The sequence below is a fragment of the Acartia tonsa genome, chromosome 7 (genome assembly GCF_053477335.1).
Source record: "Acartia tonsa isolate MP-2025a chromosome 7, ASM5347733v1, whole genome shotgun sequence".
In the NCBI taxonomy this organism is placed as follows: Eukaryota; Metazoa; Arthropoda; class Copepoda; order Calanoida; family Acartiidae; genus Acartia; species Acartia tonsa.
The window spans coordinates 8,702,671-8,723,407 of NC_137266.1; the positions used below are offsets into that span (position 1 = coordinate 8,702,671).

Below are 20,737 nucleotides of genomic sequence, written 5' to 3' on the forward strand. Positions count from 1 at the left end.
CGGCCCAAGTGTAAGATGAAATATTAATTAGACTAATGAATAGACAAATATATATGGATTGGTTAAGTAATCTTATTGATAAAAGATAAATTAAAATCCTTGGTAAATATTGATATAGTAGATTAAATGAGTAATTTATATCTATATTAGTGGTTAATTAATGGACAATGATTGATAAAAATAAAGACTAATAAAAGATTATTATTTTGGGGTTGTGCAGCTCATATACAAAATCATTCTTGTTTCTTTTTATTGTCAGGTGAAGATTTGTCAATGATAAGTGGTTTTCAAGTTCTTTATACTTTACTCAAATTAAAATGACAGATGGACATAGTAAACTTTTGTGTCAAGATGTATTAATTGTTAATAACAAGGATGATAAGTGTACAAAGTGCAAAAGCAGAGCTTCCTATAATAAAATTGGATTACTTTTTATGAATAAAGCTTAAGCAATTTAGATCAATGTACAAGTTTTATATCCATAAATCTAAAATTACTGCGCACCTTCTGGACGACATTTTTTGTAATACAATTTAATGTACATCCCCTTCCCTAGACTCTATGCTGACTTTTAATTGGGTCGTTGAAAATGAACCAATAGAGTCGGTAATATGAACAAAGGAGCAGAAAGCAATTTGCTAGCAGACGAAAAAGTTCCTTAGAAAATGGGGCAGGTAGTTCTCTGGTTATACATATATGCTATAAATTAATTTTTAAGACAATACTTTGTTTTTCTCTCTAAATAAATGTATTGTTTCTTTTTCAGAATATTAAGCTTTCCCCTCCCCTCTCCCTCCCACCCCTGTCACCCTCCCATCACACCTAACCCTAACCCCCAAGAAGCCCAGCTAACCCCAAACTCACCCCCCCAAAAAACAGTAAACCCTAAAAATGACCTCGCTATTGTGGAGTTTAGCTGTTGCTGTACTCCTGCCAACAGTTGTACTTGCACAACAGGTAAAATAACAGCTCTATAGTATAGATACAGATAACTACCTGCCTTTCCAAGGACCTTTTTCGTCTGCTAGCAAATTGATTTCTGCTACTTGGCTGTGTTAATATTCCCGACACTATTGGTTGATTTTCAGAGACCCAATTGAGAGTCGGCACAAGGTCCTTGGGATGGGACATACAGTTATTTAACCTCTCCCTCCTCTAGTGTTATACTTTAATCCTTATACTAAAGTAACAGGATGTTTGTCTGTCTGTGTGTCTGTCTGTGTGTCTGTCTGTACCGAAGGATCTCGCTAACCGCTGAACCGATCGGGTTCTCCTTAACAGGGTATCTTCTCATAAGTCCCGGGATGGTTTATAACTATTTTGGGGGAGGGTACCACCACCCTATCAGGAGAAATCGCCCCTAGAAAAAAATTACCCCTCTCGAAAAAGAGACTCCAACGAAACATAAACCAATTATTTCTGTAATTAGATATTTTAAATAAAAAAAAACATTCAAAGTGCCACTAGAGGCCTCTAGGGGCGTAGCCGCTAGTGGTAAATAACGTACCGACGGTTGTTCCCTAACAATACAGTAGCTGCGCTACTAGAAATAGCTACCTTAAATCTTAAAACTCGACTTAAACTCTATAGTATCAGATATAAATTTATTAAAAGGGAATGTCAATTTTTAAAACATATTTTTTTTAACGGTTAAGGAATGAATTTAGTGTATTTCTGGCTTACCTTTAGTTACGTAAGGCTATATTTGTTTCTGGGTCTTTTCTTTCCTTATTTTGAAAACAGTAGGAGGGAGTTTCATGCTCGCTAAGCACTTTGGGGAAAAGTACCTACATTTTAGTTGCTGATGTAAAAGCCAACCTTTATCTTCCTCTTGTATTATAATTGTGAACTATCTAGTTTTTATGTCAATTACTAATGATCAAGTGATTATATATTATTATAGGATGAGTCCTATGGGTTTCCCGAGAGTGCCCTCCTAGATCCTACAGCCACCTTTGGTAGACTCACACTTACACCTGCAAACTTTCAATCACTGCTGGGAAATCTGGGAAGTTCGGACTTCTCCTCTGTTAGTACTTCTTCAGGTATATCATTGGTTGTATTGGTAGTTTCATTGGTTATTTGATAGAAGATTTACATAGCTGTCTATAGTGCCCTAGCAATGAATATAACTACGTTTAGCCTACCTATTCTATTGACGTCAGGAAATACCCTATACCCCATCTCTTTTCTAGATGGTTTATTTCCCCATTCCCTTTCTTTTTCCCTCTACTTTAACGTCAATAGAATAGGTAGGCCAAAAGCTGCGGCATCTATCCCCATTTTCCTAGGGCAAAATAACAACAACAAAATTTACTTATTAGATAGATTACTTAATAAAGAGATAGATGAATGACTTAAAAAATAGATTGATTATGACAGATAGTAGATAGATTATGCACAATTAATTGGTTATAAAATTGATTTTTCCTAGGGAGGTAAATGGGGTAGATCGTTATTTTAGCCTGCTACAGAGTTCCCGTTATTAGTAGCGAAGCTACTCTATAATTCGAAATGTCCGTCCGTCCGTCTGAGACAAAGTGGGGGAAACGTGATTTTCTCGGCTCCTATTAAAGATAGACAGCTGAAATCTTTAGTGAAGATTCCCATGACATATGCGCATCTAATCTATTCATTGTTTTGTCCATCTGTTTGTTAATTGGGGTGCTAGATCGATTCCTAGATTTTCTCGACTTATTTTCAAGACAGACGACTGAAATTTTCAGGGATTACGTAAATTTGCATCCTGCATATTTTTACTAAGTTTCATTTAAAATTTGTATATTAATTGGGGTGCTAGATCGATTCCTAATTTTTCAGGTTCTCATGATTATCTCAACTACTGTTTAAGATAAACGGCTGGAATTTTTAGGGATTAATTAAGTCAACATTCTACACATTTCTATAAAGTTTTTTTAAGATATGATAATTGGATGGGGTGCTAGATTGATTCCTAGTTTTTCAAGTTTTCATGATTTTTTCGACTCCTGTTCAAGATAAACAGCTGTAATTTATAGGGATTAATTAATTCAACATTATACATATTTTCACCAAGTTTATTAAGAACTTGCTTTTGGTTGGGGTGCTAGATCGATTCCTAGATTTTACGTTTTTATTATTAGCTTAATGCTTTAATAGTTATTTCTCGCATCGTATTATAAACGGCTTTCCGCGGATATAGAAAGTACAATTATGAAAAATGAAAATAAATAAACTGGTTTTAATCTTATGATTGTACATTTCTATATTCGTAGAAAACTGGATATAATACGATGCTAGACATAGTTTTTTCGTATGGATGAGAACCGGTTCCTATCCACCGGATTCGAATGAATACGAGAAAAGATATTATACATTTTTAAAAGGTTTCGTGATTTATTTCATTTGTGTCTTTTTAACATACTCAAAAGATTATTTTTTCCTGATGTCTATCAATAAATTTTGAGCTTCGCTACTTATGGATGTTGTCATCCTTGTTTATATTTATTTGAATTATTGATTGTTAATATTATTTCAACACAAACGACGACATTTTATTTTTCATAATTGAACTTTTATAGTAAAAGTTGTAATGTTTAATAACCCAGGGATCTAAAGGGATAAGACAATGACCAATAAATTGATGTATATCAACAATAATAATAAACAAAATTACCCCTATAGTAGACTAACATTAGTGGTTGAAATGTTTGAACACTTAACTTATTGATTCAACCAATCAAAATTCACTAAAGTCCCCTAAGTTGTTAAGCCAGTTAATAAGAAAACGTTATTATAAAACTTTTGGGACTAGTGTAAGATTGACCACTAGATTTAAACGGATATAGAAATAAATTATAGATAGATGTTTGATAGAAGAACTATTTATAGTTTGATCCTTACTCACTAATTGCAACCTTTTTGACAACAATATTTTAATGTCATATAATTATCCTATTCATCTGATTTTTTTTTAATACTGATTCCCATTACAACAAGGTACAATCATATAAGCGAAGCATCTCTTTAATCAAGTACTAAAATGTAAGCAATTCCTTAAACAGTATCCTGTTGTTATTCAGTTTTGCAACAAATTTACTTACCATTTTGTCTTAACTTCAGTTCTGACAGTCTAGAAGTGTTGGTTTGACTCACCGTTTTAGACCTTCGCTTTTATGGATATTTTCATCCTTATAATATTTAGGTTCAGTTGTATCAAGCCCAGCAAGAGTCCAGTTTGTTGATACCGAGGACGTAACTGCCCGCCAAGATACTGGAAATCTTGCCATTGAATTTGATGAACAACTCCCACAGGCTAATGGTGGCCGTCAGGATATTTTCATTGAAGATGTAAGTGAAATTCTATCTTTATCTAACTTTTGATATAATTTTTTTTGGTAGCTGTCTTTAGTGCCCTAGTAAAATAGGGATAGATGTTACCACTTTTGACGTACCTATTCTATTGACATCATAAAATACCCCATACCCAATCTCTTTTCTAGTGAGTTTATTTCCCCCTTCCTTTTCTCTTTCCCTCTACTATAACATCAATAGAACACGATAGCCAAACTTGGTAACATCTATCCCCATTTTGCTAGGGTACTATAGACAGCTACGAAATTATATAGTTTTATGATAATGTCTCAAATGTCAACATGCTCAGACAAGCAACCAGTTTTCTTTACAATCTTAATCAGAAAGTCCTTAACGAATAAATGTTTATTAACATATGAAAATTCTCATTTCTTACTGTTTTAAAAATGACAAGGTAGCAGTATAGACATGATTTACTGCGCCTCCAGCATCTAGATACTCAGTAGTTGCAGGATTATGGTTGGGGTATTATTGTTATAGCCTAAAACCATCAAGACCATTTTCAATCTTCCCTAAAATAGAGTACTCAATTGGTTAAGTATTTATTGAAATATTAAGCTTCAGTCAAATAAACTTTACTGCTTTTTAGTTCTCAGCCCTTCCCAGTCCTACCACCTTCAGACCAAGTAATAATCAGTTCAGTAATGACAATTTTGTTACTGCATCTACTTTTACTTTAGCTCAGGTAATCATTATAATAAAGTAAGAGGGTGTTTGTTTGTCTGTGCCGAAGGATCTCGCTGAATCGTTATGGTTCTCCTTTACAGGGTAGCTTCTCATAAGTTTATAACTATTTTGGGTACATCCACAACTTCCAAGAGAATTCGCCACAAAAAAATCCCTCCCCCTCCCAAATTTTGTTTTACTTTTTCTTTATAAATCTAAAATAAAATCTAATTCTCCCCCCCTTGAGGCCTCTAGGGTCGTAGCCGCTAGTACAGGATACCTTAATGAAGCAATGATTTCCATACTTTCTTATGGTTGTCTGTTAGTATATCTGTCATAAACTTTAAGATAAGATATAAAAAAAAATCGAGGTAGAGGGGTGTAATACAGACAAGTGGGGTGTTATTTTATTGTCAGGGGCGGGGATGGGGGGGGGGGGTGGATACACCAACTAGGTGACCGCAGCCCACATTATCAATAAACTTTAATGTAAAAAAAGGGTCCTTTAACTGGAAAATTGACGAACACAGCCTGTGTGACTTTTTAACCATGACACCCCACTTGAAAGTTTTATGGGGGTGTATCAGTGGGTTGTAGTAGGTGTGTAAGGGGGTTTATACACCCCTCAACACCAGACATCTGCACATATTTTAATCTTTTTATCCTTGTTTGATTATCTTTTTGAACTGTTTTTAATAAATAATTAATTAGATACCAGCGGCTACGCCCCTAGAAGCATCTAGGGGCACTTAGGTGAGGAAAATCGACCCCTCTATCATTTTCAATTTGAGTTTTAAAAAATTTAAAAATACTTTTTTGGGGGAAGGACTGGTAATTTTTTATTAGGAGGGTTGAGATACGCCCCACAAAAATACTTAAAAACCTTCCCTGATCTTATAAGAATTAAGCTTTACTGGAAAGAAGAACCATATTGATCAGCGGTTAGCGAGTTCTTTCGTAACAGTCCAAAAAAGCTTACTACTGTATATAATAGAATAATATTAATTTATAATTTAACTTGTAGACTCAGGGAACACCAGCCACCCCAACAATTATCCCCAGGACCAACAATCAATTCTCCAACAGCAACCAATTCTCAAGCAATCAGTTCTCTCCAGTTCCTAGTAGCAATCAGTTCTCTCCAGTTCCTAGTAGCAACCAGTTCTCCAGTAACAATCAACAGTTTTCAAACAATAGGTAGATTTTATCAACAGATCTATAGTTTAGATAAATATACAGATAACTACCTGCCCCTCCCCCCTATTCCAAGGACCAAGCAAATTGTTTTCTGCTACTTGGCTGTGTTTATATTTCTGATACTATTGGTTGATTTTCAAAGATCAAATTGAGAGTCGGAACAAGGTCCTTGTGATTGGTACATTAGTTATTTAACCCCTTCCCCCTCTAGTTTTTTACTGTAATGGTTTTGTCCATGCAATTGAATACAAAAATGGCTTTTTATAGGTTATTTTAGGTTAGGTTATATTGGGTTAGGTGATTGCCCCACAGGGTTAGGTAATTGGCCCCGCAGAGGCTAGAAATAGGAGAAAAGCTACTGTGAAAAATACGAAGAATCGCCCCATAAGGTGCGATGTTAAGAAAGGGACTATAATTTAATAAGCAACTAAATATATTTTTAAAACCCAATTTAAATGCTTTTATAAGCTGCCCTAGAATTTAATAACAAATTTGTTTTTTAGATTTTCATCCAATTCTTTGGGCCAGTCCTTCAACCGTCAGACATCCTCCAGAAACAATAACCAACAATCATTTGGTAGACAGACTGCTGCTAGAAATAATGATCAAGGTAAAGATATAATCTAGAGGTTGCACCCCTAGCATCTAGGTGCTTTGTATTTGAAGGAGTTGTGATAAGAGCTGATAAATAGCCTAATACATCCCAAGAATTTAGAGTAGGTAAACCATACTAGGACATATGTTAAGGTTCCTTAAAATGGAGAACTCAATCAGTTTAGTTGTTTTATGAAAACTTAAGCTACAGACTTAAACAGTAAAGGATATTGCCAAGTAATCCTTTTTTGTGAGTAAATGAGACAGAATGTTTTTTATTTCAATATAATTGAGTAATGAGAAGGCCTAATGAAATAAAATGAGAAAGCTACCACAATACTAGGCTTATAGTAAAATAATATTTATATAATTTTGTTGTTAGTTCAAGGAGGAGTTGATTTCAGTCAAGCCACAAGAACTGAGGATGGCAGACTTTGTGTTATCAAGGTATTATAAATTTCTATTATATCCTTCAAACTTATGAAAGAATTTCAGAGAAAATAAAAGAATTTATTTTGTGATTTATCAATCTAGCTAAATATGTATCATGAAATTATTACTTTATTTTTGAATCATCAATTGATCAATCTATTGATCTATAGGTTAATCTATCAATCAATCTACCTATCTAATTATCAATCTATCTGTCTTTTAACCAATCCCCCTTTTAATAATTTATCTACCAATAAATCTTATTTTCTATCTATTTATCAATCTATCTATCTGACAATCAATATGTCAGTCAATCTCTCAATCAATCCATCAATCAATCCATCAATCAATCCATCAATCTATTAATCTATCCATCAATCAATCTATCTTTTACAGGAGGAAAGTGTAGAGACGCTGTCTAAGGACCCCATACTTCAGTGTACACACAAACAACAAGAGAAGTGTCACTACACCTATGTTACATACTTTAAAGCTGCCCAGGTAATAATAACCTAGGGTTCATTTTAATTTTCCCTAATTAATATTTCTATCCCTAATGATGAAGGACAAAATTCTGTAGATTAAAATTAGTGGTTGATACGTTTGAACACTCAATCTAATGAATCAACTAATCAAAAGTCCCCAAAGTTGTTAAGCCAACTAAAAGGAAATCGTTATTGTAAAACTTTTGGGACTAGTGTAATAAACAGCCCAATGTCCCGTCTCTCTCTGACTATCTACACTCAAAAGAAATACACTATTGGTTATTATTTGATTTTAGTGTTATCATTGGTCAGAATCATAAATGTTTTAAGTTAATGAAATAATCAAATTACAGGAAGAGGTTTGTGAAGAGAACTTTGAGAAGAAATGTCAGATTACCTTCAAGCAGGAGGCCACCACAGAAACTGTGAGAAAATGCTACAGGTAAGCAGGAGGCCACCACAGAAACTGTGAGAAAATGCTACAGGTAAGCAGGAGGCCACCACAGAAACTGTCAGAAAATGCTACAGGTAAGCAGGAGGCCAACACAGAAACTGTGAGAAAATGCTACAGGTAAGCAGGAGGCCACCACATAAACTGTCAGAAAATGCTACAGGTAGGAGACCACCACATAAACTGTCAGAAAATGCTACAGGTAAGCAGGAGGCCACCACAGAAACTGTCAGAAAATGCTACAGGTAAGCAGGAGGCCACCGCAGAAACTGTCAGAAAATGCTACAGGTAGGAGGCCACCACAGAAACTGTCAGAAAATGCTACAGGTAAGCAGGAGGCCACCACAGAAACTGTCAGAAGATGCTACAGGTAAGCAGGAGGCCACCACAGAAACTGTGAGAAAATGATACAGGTAGGAGGCCACCACAGAAACTGTCAGAAAATGCTACAGGTTCCTATCAAACAATTCATTATGTGACATATGCATCATAAATAAGGATGACAACATCCATAAAAGCGAAGCTCTGAAATGAAAGAACAAACAAACATTAACTCTTGTAGAGTGTAGGAACTGAATAATTAGAATATTTATGTATAAAAGTAAAAACAAAATTGTAAATAAATTTTTTTTAAACTGCTTAAATACAGGATAATGTTTAAGAACATACTTACATTTTTAGGACTTGATTATAGAGATGCTTCGCTTTGAACTTTGTACTTTGTTGTCCTATGAATCAAAAGGCTGCAATTACCTATCCTACACTTGGTAAAAATGTATGGGTGTTAATTATTTGAATTTTATTGTATTCTTTAGACCTCAAGAGAAGGTGTGCAATGGTCAAGGAGCTGAGGAGTGCAGAACTGTTTATGAATCTTCCTGCACCACTAAGTATTATTTCGATATTTTGTCAGCTATGGACACTTGTACTTTATGCTATACTAGCGGCTTCGCCCCTAGCCTCTAGGGGCTTTGCCCCAAGAGATGACAACAAAAAAAATTTTAAAAAAAAATAAGAAGAACTAAAGAAATCTTCTACAAAAGAAATTTTCTACAAAAGAAATCTTCTACAAAAGAATTCTTCTACAAAAGAATATTTCTTCAAAAGAATTCTACAAAAAAGAAAAAAAAAAAAAAAAAAAAAAAAATGGGGGGGGATTTTTTTTGTTTTTGGGGGGGTTGGGGGTGTCCCACCCCCCAAGAAAATAGCTTAAAACCACCACAGGACCATTAGGTATATACCCTGAAGAGTAGAATCCGATCGGTTCAGTGGTTACCGAGATCTTAAGGGACGGACGGACAGACAGACGGACAGACGGTCAGACGGACAGACGGACAGACGGACAGACATCGTTCTACTTTGTATTATAGATTAGAAACCTCTGGATACAATTAAGGGAAGGAGAGTGGTAGATGTCGACCTCACCACTTTCAATTAAGTTTTTAAACAGAAAAGTAAAAAAATGTGGGGGGGTGGTTTCTTGGGGTATTTTCTTTTGGGAGAGTGGATGTACCTTCCCACAAAGAAGGTTTAAACCTCCCCTGGACCTATATGAAGCTCCAATTTAAAAGAGAACTAGATCGATTCAGCGGTAAAGGAGACCTTGAAAAATTTACAGACAAATATCTTGTTCATTTTTATAAGGATAATCGACATAAATTATGGAAATTTTATGTTAACAATTTTATTCTAGTTCAACTTTTAAAAACTTTTTTAACTTTTTGTCATCATTTTAAGAATATTTTTAAAATCTTTATCTCAACTAATCAAAAGATTCCTCAAATGAATCAGAGATCTGAAAGGATAAGACAATGGCTTGATAAATTAATGACATCACCAATACACAAAATTACCCCTTAAATAGATTAAAATTTGTTGTTGAAACGTTTGGACACTCAATTTAATAAACCAACCAATCAAAATTCATCAAAAGAACCTAAAGTTGTCAAGCCAAATAATAAAAAACTTATAAAACTTTGGGGACTAGTGTAATAAACCACCCATTTTCCCCTCTACCTTCAAATGAATCTGTCAAGATCTTCTATAACTAACTTTGTACATGTTTGTAGATATATTGAGAAGACCCCTGGTAAATTTGTTGGAGATACTTCTTGTGAAAAGCTTCCCGTAAAGGTAAAAATTATATTTCATATTTTGTGCAGTTCGATCCTCTAATATACATTACCATCATAGTGCCCAGTCAAACAGAGAAATTCTCCTCCCCTATTTTGAAATAATCGGAAATAAGATGGGGGTGGGGGGTTAGTTTTTGGTTTGTTTGTTTATACTTTGAGATTATGTTAGGTTATATTGTCCCGCAGGGTTAGAGTATGGCAGGAATAGGCCCCTCAGGATTATTGCCCCACATTAGTGACTCAATGTGCCTTCGATTGAAAGCATCCAAAATTGGAACTTTTCTAATTTATTCAATGGCTTTGTAACTAACTATCTATCTATTTAGATTTGCGGCAGAGGATGTGTCGTAGAAGAGGGTCCAGAGGAATGCCATGAAAAGGTAAATGGCAGTGTACACTGTACACAGTCATATATGGTATTTTCATGCATTAGTCGTTCTAGTTATATAAACAACAGCTCTATGGTGTAAATGCATATATAGATAACTAGCTCCCTCCTTTTTCCAATGACCTTTTTCGTCTGCTAGCAGATTATTTTCTGCTACATGGCTGTGTTAATATTACCGACACCATTGGTTGATTTTCAATGACCCAATTAAGAGTCGGCACAAGGTCATTGTGATGGGGAGATTCAATTACTTAACCCCTTCACTTTTAATATATAAACCCAGTGCATATTAAATAGAGTGAGGGAACTTATTATTTACAGAACAAGATTTGTGTTTAAAAATTAGAAGATTTTTTTTATATATTTTAAAAGATTTTTTTGTATATTTTAAAAGATTTTTTTTAAACTTTCAATCTAATTTTAGCAAATTGATTCTTTGATTGACATCCCCGAAGAGGTTTGTGATTTGAACCCACAGAAAACTTGCAGACTCCAGGTATGTAGGTTATTTTGGTAGCGTAGCTACCTAATATTCTCAGGCTTTAATACAGTGATCTAAAGAAGCAAGACAATGTTCAATAAATTGATCTACATCCCTATAGATGTTACACAAAATTACCCCTTCTGTAGATTACAATTAGTGGCTGAAACGTTTGGACACTCAAATTAATGAACTAACCAATCAAAATTTAGTAGAAGTTCCCAAAGTTGATTAGCCAACGAATAAGAAAACGTTATTATAAAACTTTGGGGACTAGGGTAATAGACAGTCTATTGTCCCCTCTCTCTCTCACTCTCTTTATCTGATATTTAACTGCTTAATTTACAATCTATCTCTCTATTTAGACCAAACTGGTGCCTAGTCTGAAGCCTAAGCAAGAATGTACAGTTGTTCCACAGGAAACCTGTACTCTTAATTTCAGGTTAAAATATCTAAATTACACTTTATTATTATAATATATGAAGTTAAAATCACGCAACCTCTCATTTTAAATTTATTTTAAGTTAAAATCACACATCCTCTCAAATAATAGTAATTTTCCATTGAAATTAAAAAGATATCTAGATGTCTAGATCCATAATTGTTATAAAGATTCTCATGCCTATTTATTCAATAGATTTTAGGTGAATAATAAAACTTGCATTATAAAAAGGCCTAAGTTATAAAAATGGCTGAAAGGTCATGTTAATTTTGCTTAGTTTTCATTTTATTATAGTCAACCCAAGCGCGAGAGAAAGCCCCTGAGAACCGAGTGGTGCCTTGACGAGAATGCGGGTGTTGGCAGCAGCCAGGCCCAACCTGCAAGTGTTGCTCCCCTACCTCTACCACAAACATACTCCAGGAACCAGAAGTCTACCTTCCTGTAAACTACAATGGAATAACCCAAAAATCACCCTCCTTTAGATTTAAATAGAATTATCTAAATATCACCTTCCTGTATATAATCAAACCCTTGATGGAATGTTCCAAAGTTGAAATTGGAATAATCCAAAATCTTACCAATGAGATTATTAAAATTTTCTCTCCTTCTAAAAATATCCTTTTGATTAAGATTTGTAGATTTTTTTATTAAAGATTTGTAATATTTTTGAAAAATATTTAAGCAAATGTTACCCTACAATTTTTAATCATTTAATAACTCCCAAAAGACTATCCATATATATATTTATTTTATTTATTGATATTTATTTATTTATTGAATGTTTGTATGATTTAATAAAAATTATATGTCTTGATTATATTTTTTTTTTCATCTCAACTTTACAAGATTCAAAAACGGTCATAACGTGCAAAAATACATTAGATTATAAAAATAAAAGACAAACCCATATTGCTTAAAAGTAATTAAACCCTGGATGACTTTAGTATAAGCATTTAAAGAAAAATCAATTTAAGAAGTTTTTTTTGGAGAAATTATATTCTTGATCCATTAATACACACTTTTCCACAGTTTAAACTAAAAATTTGGGTTTATATATATTATATAGCCAAAAAAATATAATTCATGAAATTTACTGAACCATAACAGTATGCAGATTTCAGAATTCCTTTGCATTTATCATTAAAATAAAATTTTTTCTAAAAACCGATAAATTAATGAGATACAACTAAAAAAATATATAGAAAATATACATTTGGGAACAAAAGATCATTTATTAAAAAAAAACAATTTACAAAAATAGTAAATTCATTTAAATTTATAGCCTTTGGTCGTTTAAAACTTATTAATGCTGGAATCCATGCAAGAGGTAAGCTTTCATATACTCAAGGCTGAAGTAGTGACTGCAGTAATATTAATGGCCTCCCAGAGGTCTTCTTTGCTAAAAAAAATGCCGGCAATTCCTGTAAATCTCATACTTAATGAGATTCCAGAGGTTTTATATTGGGTTCAGGTCAGGTGACTTTGGTGGCCAGTACATAATTTCATATTTTATCAATCAATTAGGAAAGTACATGGTAAATAAAGTGAACTATGTAGCGGGCTAAAATAACGATCTACCCCATCCCCCTCCTTTACCCCATCATCTTTCCTCCTACTGGAGAAACGGCTGGACCAATAAATGAGATAATTAATAATATTGCAACCTAAATTGACGAAAGATTTTCGGATCTACTGCAGTTCACGGTAAAATATTGCTGGTAACGAATATTGCTAAAAATTTATGAATTTTAAAGGCTGCTAGCTGCCAAACGGCTAAACGTACAGATAATACCTGCACACCATTTTAAGCGGCATAAGAAGGCCTACAAATAATCTGGAATAGCCAAGATCCAATGATGCACAGGGAAAGCTTCACTGAAGAAAAACCGCGAGATAATTAGGCATTATTGATTTATTGCTATTCCAAATTATTTGTAGTCCTTCTTATACCGCTTAAAACAGTGTGCAAGATTGATCTGTACGTTCAGCCGTTTGGCAGCTAGCAGCCTTTAAAATTCATAAATTTTTAGCAATATTCGTTACCAGCAATATTTTACCGTGAACTGCAGTAGATCCAGATTTTCTGCTCTCATAATGTCCACGTTTATTCTACATCCATTTCAGAAGATTTCAAGAGATTAAGGGATTTTTTGCCGACATTTTAAAGAAATTTAAGAAGTAGTAGCTATCTAAAATCTACCCCATCCCCCTTCTTTACCCCATGCAATACCTCAAATTTAAGGCCTTCAGCTTCAATAACAAAAAAGTTCTAGGCATTTTAAAATGTCATTTTAGGTACATGAAAGTTTTGAGCTTTGTGTTGAGATCTGGTAGAAAACAGTAAAAGTGTCGAACTATGACGTCAGAAAAAATTAACAATTAACCAATGAGAAGCCAGTATTTGCAATGGTAAAATATATAGCGGCCTTTCATTGGTTAATTGTTAATTTTTTCTGACGTCATAGTTCGACACTTTTACTGTTTTCGATCTGGTAGTTGATATTTCTCGTCAGGAACATAAAACTGCAAGATCTTATTAAGAATCCAAATCATCATAAGAAAATGATGACCAATGACCATGATCATGATCAATGATCATTTGTATTGTATGTCGTCATTTTTATTGGACACTATACGCTGTATCCAACATCAGCCAATGGCAGTCAAATAAGCTGCTGCTAAGAATGTCTTCTCGTACTGTCCATCAATGCTGACGAAGCCAAATCTGTCCAGCTTTTAAATCCTGTGACGTCATAAAAAGGAGGGATTATCCATCTCTTTTTTAGAGGTTTTCTTTCTCCTCTCATCTCCCTCATTTTTATGACGTCACAGGTGGCAGTCTTTCGGCAGTTAGAGCGGTCTTTTTCTTGTAAGCTTCCTTTAAATTCTGAAAGAAAAAAAGTTATTTTATCAATATTGGTATATATTGTATGTATGTTCTAATTAAATAAAATGATTATATTTTACAAAATAGTTTTATGCTCCAAGCTATATTAACTTGAAGAATGTGTCTTTAAAAGGTGCCAATTTTATTTGGATTAAACGATATTTAAATGGAATAAAAGATTATGCTATTTTTATAAGCAAAGTAGCTCTACCAGTAACCCGTGTTTATTTGTAATGTTTTAGTTATTTTCTTACATTATTCTGGAATTTACTCATCAACGTAGGTATGTTGACGCCCTAACCCCCTCATATTTGGAAGGAGGGGGGGTATGTAAAAAAAAACAAGTTTTGGATATTAAATGACAAAATTTAACTGATTTTTAAATAGTAAAGGCTTTGAACCATGGTGCGTATTGCCTATAATTTTGTTTGAGTCGACTCAAAGAGATATAATAAAAATGACTGAAACCAATTTTTAGCCATATTACTGAAACCTTTATCATTAACATATCTGGCTCAAAAACTGTACAGCCTTCATTCTTAATTCAATGCCAAATAAAACCATACATATAATATTATTAGTTAACTACCAGGCCTAAAGTCACTTTTTACATCATATTTAAAGACTAATTCATGCCACGAACCTAGATGGAAAAGACAAGGGTCTAATGATGATGCACAAAATTACCAGTTCTGTAAATTAAAATTAGAGGTTGCAACGTTTGAACACTCAACTTAACTATTAAACAATCAAAATTGATTTACTTAAGGACCCAAAGTTTTTAAACCAACGAATAAGAAAACGTCATTATACTACTTTGGGGACTAGTGTAATAAACAGTGCATTGTCTCTCTCTGAATTAATGCAGTAATTTTACAGTGATACTAGTGTATTTAATAACAATAGAAATGGAATATTAATTGCTGTTTTCAAAGTCACTCTGTCACAGAGTGTAACAGTACATTAGCTTGCTTGAATATGCTTAAATTTTACTGTGACAGCTAAGTTTTCAAAAACAATAACATTGACAGGTCATACGACATTCTAAAATTTGTAGAAATGGATGTAGAATATATGTGGATATTATGACAGGGGAAAAATTGTCGTCAATTTAGGTTGCTATTTCCCCTACTATTTATTGGTCAGTTTGTTTAACCCTAGAGGGAGGGGATTGGTTGGATTGCTATTTTAGCAGGCTTTAAGTTTTACTTTATTAGTACATGATAATCTGGTGTAAGATACAAGTAATAATAGATCCATTTTTTTAGACTTTTTAGAGCAAATAGAATAAGGATAAATATATTTAGAATATTTTCAAAAAAAATCACAAAACCTCATATATAAATAATATGTTATTTAAATAGATACTTATTGCAAGGTTTGAGTTTTATGTTCAATTGTCTGCGGTTACAGAAATGAAAATTTATTTATTTAGATCACGAGGGTACAAAGCTACGGTCACTGAAATTTGGATTAAAATTTAATTTCAATGGTTATTATATACATGGTTAGATTTTTTAAAATCACGCAACCTTTGCAATAAACATTATTAACTCCTGTAATTTTTATCAAATTGAGTGTTCAAACGTTTCAACCACTAATATCACGCTACAGAAGAAGTAATTTTGTGTGTCATCATTGAGGATGAACATCAATTTAATATAGGCCTGTGTCTTATCCCTTTAGATATACTTTTTGATACATTTTTATGAAATCTTTTTCTTGTCTCTGTATAATTGTTTAACTATCTTTTTCTAAGCAAATGTAATTATGCTTGTTTCCAAAACCTTAATGATTTTAATATGTATGAAGTATTATATTTATGGACCATTGTCTTATCCCTTTAAATCCCTTCTGTTTCCAAAACCTTAATGATTTTAATATGTATGAAGTATTATATTTATCGACCATTGACTTATCCCTTAAGATCTCTGCTGTTTCCGAAACCTTAATGAATTTAATATGTATGAAGTATTATATGTATGGACCATTGACTTGTCCCTTTAAATCCCTGCTGTTTCCGAAACCTTAATGAATTTAATATGTATGAAGTATTATGTTTATGGAATACTAGATTTGTCATCATTTAAATTTTAAGAGGAAACTACAAATCTTAAATATCTTTATGTAAAAGTATCAGGATGTGTGTGTGTGTGTGTGTGTAGCTGAACGGATGGTCCTCCTATACACTGAAGCTTCTTATAGGTCCAGAGAAGGTTTTGGGGAAGGGTACCCTAACCCTTCTAGGAGAAAATCCCCCTAAGACAAATACCCCCCCAAAATTTTTATTGTTTTCTTCTTAAAACTAAAAATGAAAGTGGAAGGTCGACTTCCCCCCCCCCCCCCACCCCTCACCCTCCCCCCCCCCATTCACTTAAAAACCGTTATGGCAGTTCTTGCGTGGAGCTGGGGATCTTTGCCTCCACAGTCTAGCCCTGCAGGTGGCTTCTTACTCCTACCTAATCTAACCAAACCTAAAATAAGAGCTTAATTTTGAAACTGACAAATGAAACTTGAAGAGTATCTCTTGATATAAAGGGAGGGATAGGTGAATGTAACGTTTAACAGGTTATTAACGTGGGAGGGAGGGGGGTTTTAGGGTGGCATAACGTTATACCATCAAGGATAATGATAAAGATTCATCATATTAATTAATAAATTTGTAATGGTTATTAAGTATTTCCTTCATTTAATTCGTGATAAACAAGGATGACAACATCCATAGAGCAAAGTTCTAAAACGGTAAGAAAAATGTAGAGTGTCAGAACTAAATAATCAGAATATAAATGTATAAAAGTTGTTAAAAAATTGTAAGTTTTTTCGAAAAACTGCTTGAATACAGGATAATGTTAAAATAAAATTCTATCTTTGTTTTGTTTGTTTTTTTGAAGAAATGGATGTATGTAGAATAAATGTTTTTCATAATAGATGTTCCAAATTCCTGTATTATGCTTATGTTAATGACCTGTGATGATAAAAATCTGTTATCATATAACATATAAATACGCATTTCCTGCTTATTTATTAAATACATTATGCTCAGCAACCTTAAAATTATGATAACAATGTTAGAACGTCCTGTCCAAAGACTGGCATTTTCAAGTGGTTCATACGTAAGGATTAGGCATAAATTAAGAAAAACCTTCTTCTTTTATAAAATTGATAAAAAATAAGTGGGGAAAGATATGGATAATCCTTCATTTTTATGACGTCACATGCTAATTTTTTGAGCGAACTTCTCCCCTCACTTCAATTACGTTATAATAAATATTTTTGATTACACAAGCATAAATACTTATATTATTCGACAATCATAAATCCTATCTACTATCAAGTTCGTAAACTTTTGGCATGAGGAAATTCAAGATTAGACATGGACTTTTTGGGGCTACACCCCTAAAGGCCTCTACGTCTAGGGGAACTTGATGGAAGGGGGGGGGGGGGAGTTCCAGAAGTCGACCCTTCACTTTAATTTTAGTTTTGTAATTCTTTCCAGTGTCCATTTCTCTATGAGGGAAGAGATACTTTCCATCAAAATAAATTTTAAAAACCTCCTTGGACCTTCAATGTAAAGGAGAATTATATCGGTTCAGCGGTAAGCTACAAACACACACAAACAAACAACCTGGTACTTTCATAAAGGGATAAGATAAATTTGGCTTTTTAACACGTATAATAAAAAAAAACAAAATGCAACTTAAACATATAAATCATCAGACCAAATACTAATTAATTATGTTAATAAAAACAGACATCTTACCTTAACAATTATTAGTAGGAAAGCTACTCATTAACTTACTGTGTCGGTTTGTACCAAATGGGGAAGTATGATTAGTTAGTTTTTATGTATGTATTAGAGATTTTTTAATTTTAAGTTTTTCAAGTACTGCCCAGTAACTAAGGGATAAGACAATAGACGATAATTCAATATTTATCCTAGGTGATGATAAACAAAATAGTCTAACTGTAGATTAAAATTATTGGTTAAAAAAAATTGGACTCAACTTGTATGGAACCAACCAATAAAAATGCAATAAAAGTACTTAAAGTTTTTGAGCCAATGAATAAAATTACGTAGTTATAAAATTTTGGGTTCCATTGTAATCTATAATCCAATGTCTCCTCACTTATCTGAGTAACTAAGCGTGTTATACATATACGGAAGCTGGATAATACAGCATCCACTATTTACCACTCTAATTCATCAGTGAGGGAGAGAAAATTGGAGTATGAATTATGATGATCCCCAAAGTTTTTATAAATATGTTATCAAGATTTATTGCATTAAAAAAAACCATGTCTTTAAAAATATGGAGTGTCATCGCATATGAATTAATAGTGGAAATAATCTTTAATTGACTTATCTCTGAATTTGAAAATAGCAGAGCTCGGCAGCCGCGCGTCAGCCGCCTGTAAGCCTCAGGGAAATCATACTTATACGATTTTAAAGATCAGCTGGAAGTCTGAACCTGAACCATAAACGACAGTCCATTTTTAAAATTGCTAAGCCACCAGACAGGATAAAATTGAAGGCTTATTCGCGGCTGCCGGGCCCTGGAAAATGGTGCTTAGTTACTAAATGTTTTCCTCATATAAAGTGTGTTACTTTTTTATATGTTTCATCATTATTTTGCCACAACTCAGTCAAAAATGCTTACAAAACATACCCTTTTCGACCTAAAGTACTCAAATAGTTCCTTTACAAGCCCCATCAATCAGTTTTGAGATATCTCCATATTTCAAGGAAAATTGACAAAAAAGGCAAATTTGGGTGTTACCTTTTTATATGCTCAGATACCATAAAATCAATAAAAAAATACTTATTTATACTTTTCTCTCGTTTTTAAAGTTTGCTTCTGTTAAAGTAAATATTCTTGAAGGGATTTATGCATTGATTTATACAGAAACATAATATTGGGTGGAAAAAAATTGTATCCAAAAGTATTCTTTTTGGAAAATAAGAAATTTATCCTCTATCGCCCTAGAGGACAGCTGCTGACCTCTAGTGTTCATGGTTTTGTCAAATACATGTTAAAGAAAAAATTTAGCCAAAAAAGTACATAAAAAAGTATTTTAATGTGTTAGAAAATTAAAATGTTTAACTTCAAATTTGGGGATGCTGACCTTAAAGATGCTCTTACTAGTTGTGATGGTGACCCGGAAGGCATTGAAGTACATGAGCATTATGGCAACACAACTATTGATCTATGTTTTGATTTTTATATTCCTAGCAGCCTCCAATCAAGAGAAATCCCTAAATGATTTTTTTATTCTCAAATTCATAAGGTAAATACTGTGATTTTTAAAAGTTCTTGTTATATTTTTTCATTGGAGGCTGCTAGGAATTTAAAAATCAGAACATAGATTAATAGTTGTGTTGCCATAATGCTCATGTACTCAAATGCCTTCCGGGTCACCATCACCACCAGTAAGAGCATCTTTAAGGTCAGCATCCCCAAATTTGAAGTTAAACAATTTAATTTTCTAACACATTAAGATACTTTTTTATGTACTTTTTTGGCTATTTTTTTTCTTTTACATGTACTTGACAAAACCATGAGCACTAGAGGTCAACAGCTGTCCTCTAGGGCAATGGGGGTTGAATTTCTTATTTTCCAAAAAAAATTCTTTTGCAGATCATTTATTTCCACCAAATATTATGTTTCTGTAAAATCAATGCATAAATCCCTTCAAGAATATTTACTTTAACAGAATCAAACTTTAAAAATGAGAGAAAAGTAAAAATAAGTATTTTTTTATTGATTTTATGGTATCTGAGCATATAAAAAGGTAACACCGAAATTTGCCTTTTTTGTCAATTTTCCTTGAAATATTGAGATATCTCAAAACTGATTGATGGGGCTTGTAAAGGAAGTATTTGAGCATCTTAGGTCGAAAAAGGTCTATTTTGTAAGCATTTTTGACTGAGTTGTGGCCAAATAATGATGAAACATATAAAAAAGTAACACACTTTACATACACTAGGATAATGATAAAAATATTGAAAATAATTAAACTCACATATTTGATACCTTTCAACTTAATTCATGGAGGGAGGGGACATTTGACTGTAAATTATACTGGTCACCATGCAAAGGTTTAGAAACACGTTCATCCATTCGTTGGATTTGAAATTTTATATTCAAACTTTTTTACCAAAAAACTTCATCGACAGAGGAGTAATATTGTTTGTCATAATTGGGTGTGTATATCAATTTATCGTCCA

At 33.2% G+C, this 20,737-nt stretch overlaps 1 protein-coding gene across 1 annotated transcript; it reads left to right on the plus strand.

The window, feature by feature from the left end:
- Positions 1-764: 764 nt before the first annotated feature.
- LOC145324774 (uncharacterized) lies at positions 765-12,438 on the plus strand. Its single transcript, XM_080167409.1, has 15 exons — positions 765-957; positions 1,904-2,045; positions 4,184-4,329; positions 4,943-5,038; positions 6,044-6,216; positions 6,720-6,826; positions 7,193-7,257; positions 7,639-7,743; positions 8,081-8,169; positions 8,994-9,068; positions 10,248-10,311; positions 10,640-10,693; positions 11,126-11,197; positions 11,548-11,624; positions 11,919-12,438. The coding sequence occupies exons 1-15, from the start codon at positions 892-894 to the stop codon at positions 12,067-12,069; spliced, it is 1,482 nt and encodes a 493-aa protein (XP_080023535.1). The 5' UTR covers positions 765-891; the 3' UTR covers positions 12,070-12,438.
- The last annotated feature ends 8,299 nt before the right edge of the window (positions 12,439-20,737 follow it).

What these genes read in the sequence shown, in the direction of transcription:
- LOC145324774 (XM_080167409.1), top strand. Translation starts at nt 892, where the DNA reads ATGACCTCGCTATTGTGGAGTTTAGCTGTTGCTGTACTCCTGCCAACA. An exon ending in CAGTTGTACTTGCACAACAG is followed by an intron (nt 958 to 1,903) that starts GTAAAATAACAG and finishes ATATTATTATAG; the next exon opens with GATGAGTCCTATGGGTTTCC. An exon ending in AGGATATTTTCATTGAAGAT is followed by an intron (nt 4,330 to 4,942) that starts GTAAGTGAAATT and finishes ACTGCTTTTTAG; the next exon opens with TTCTCAGCCCTTCCCAGTCC.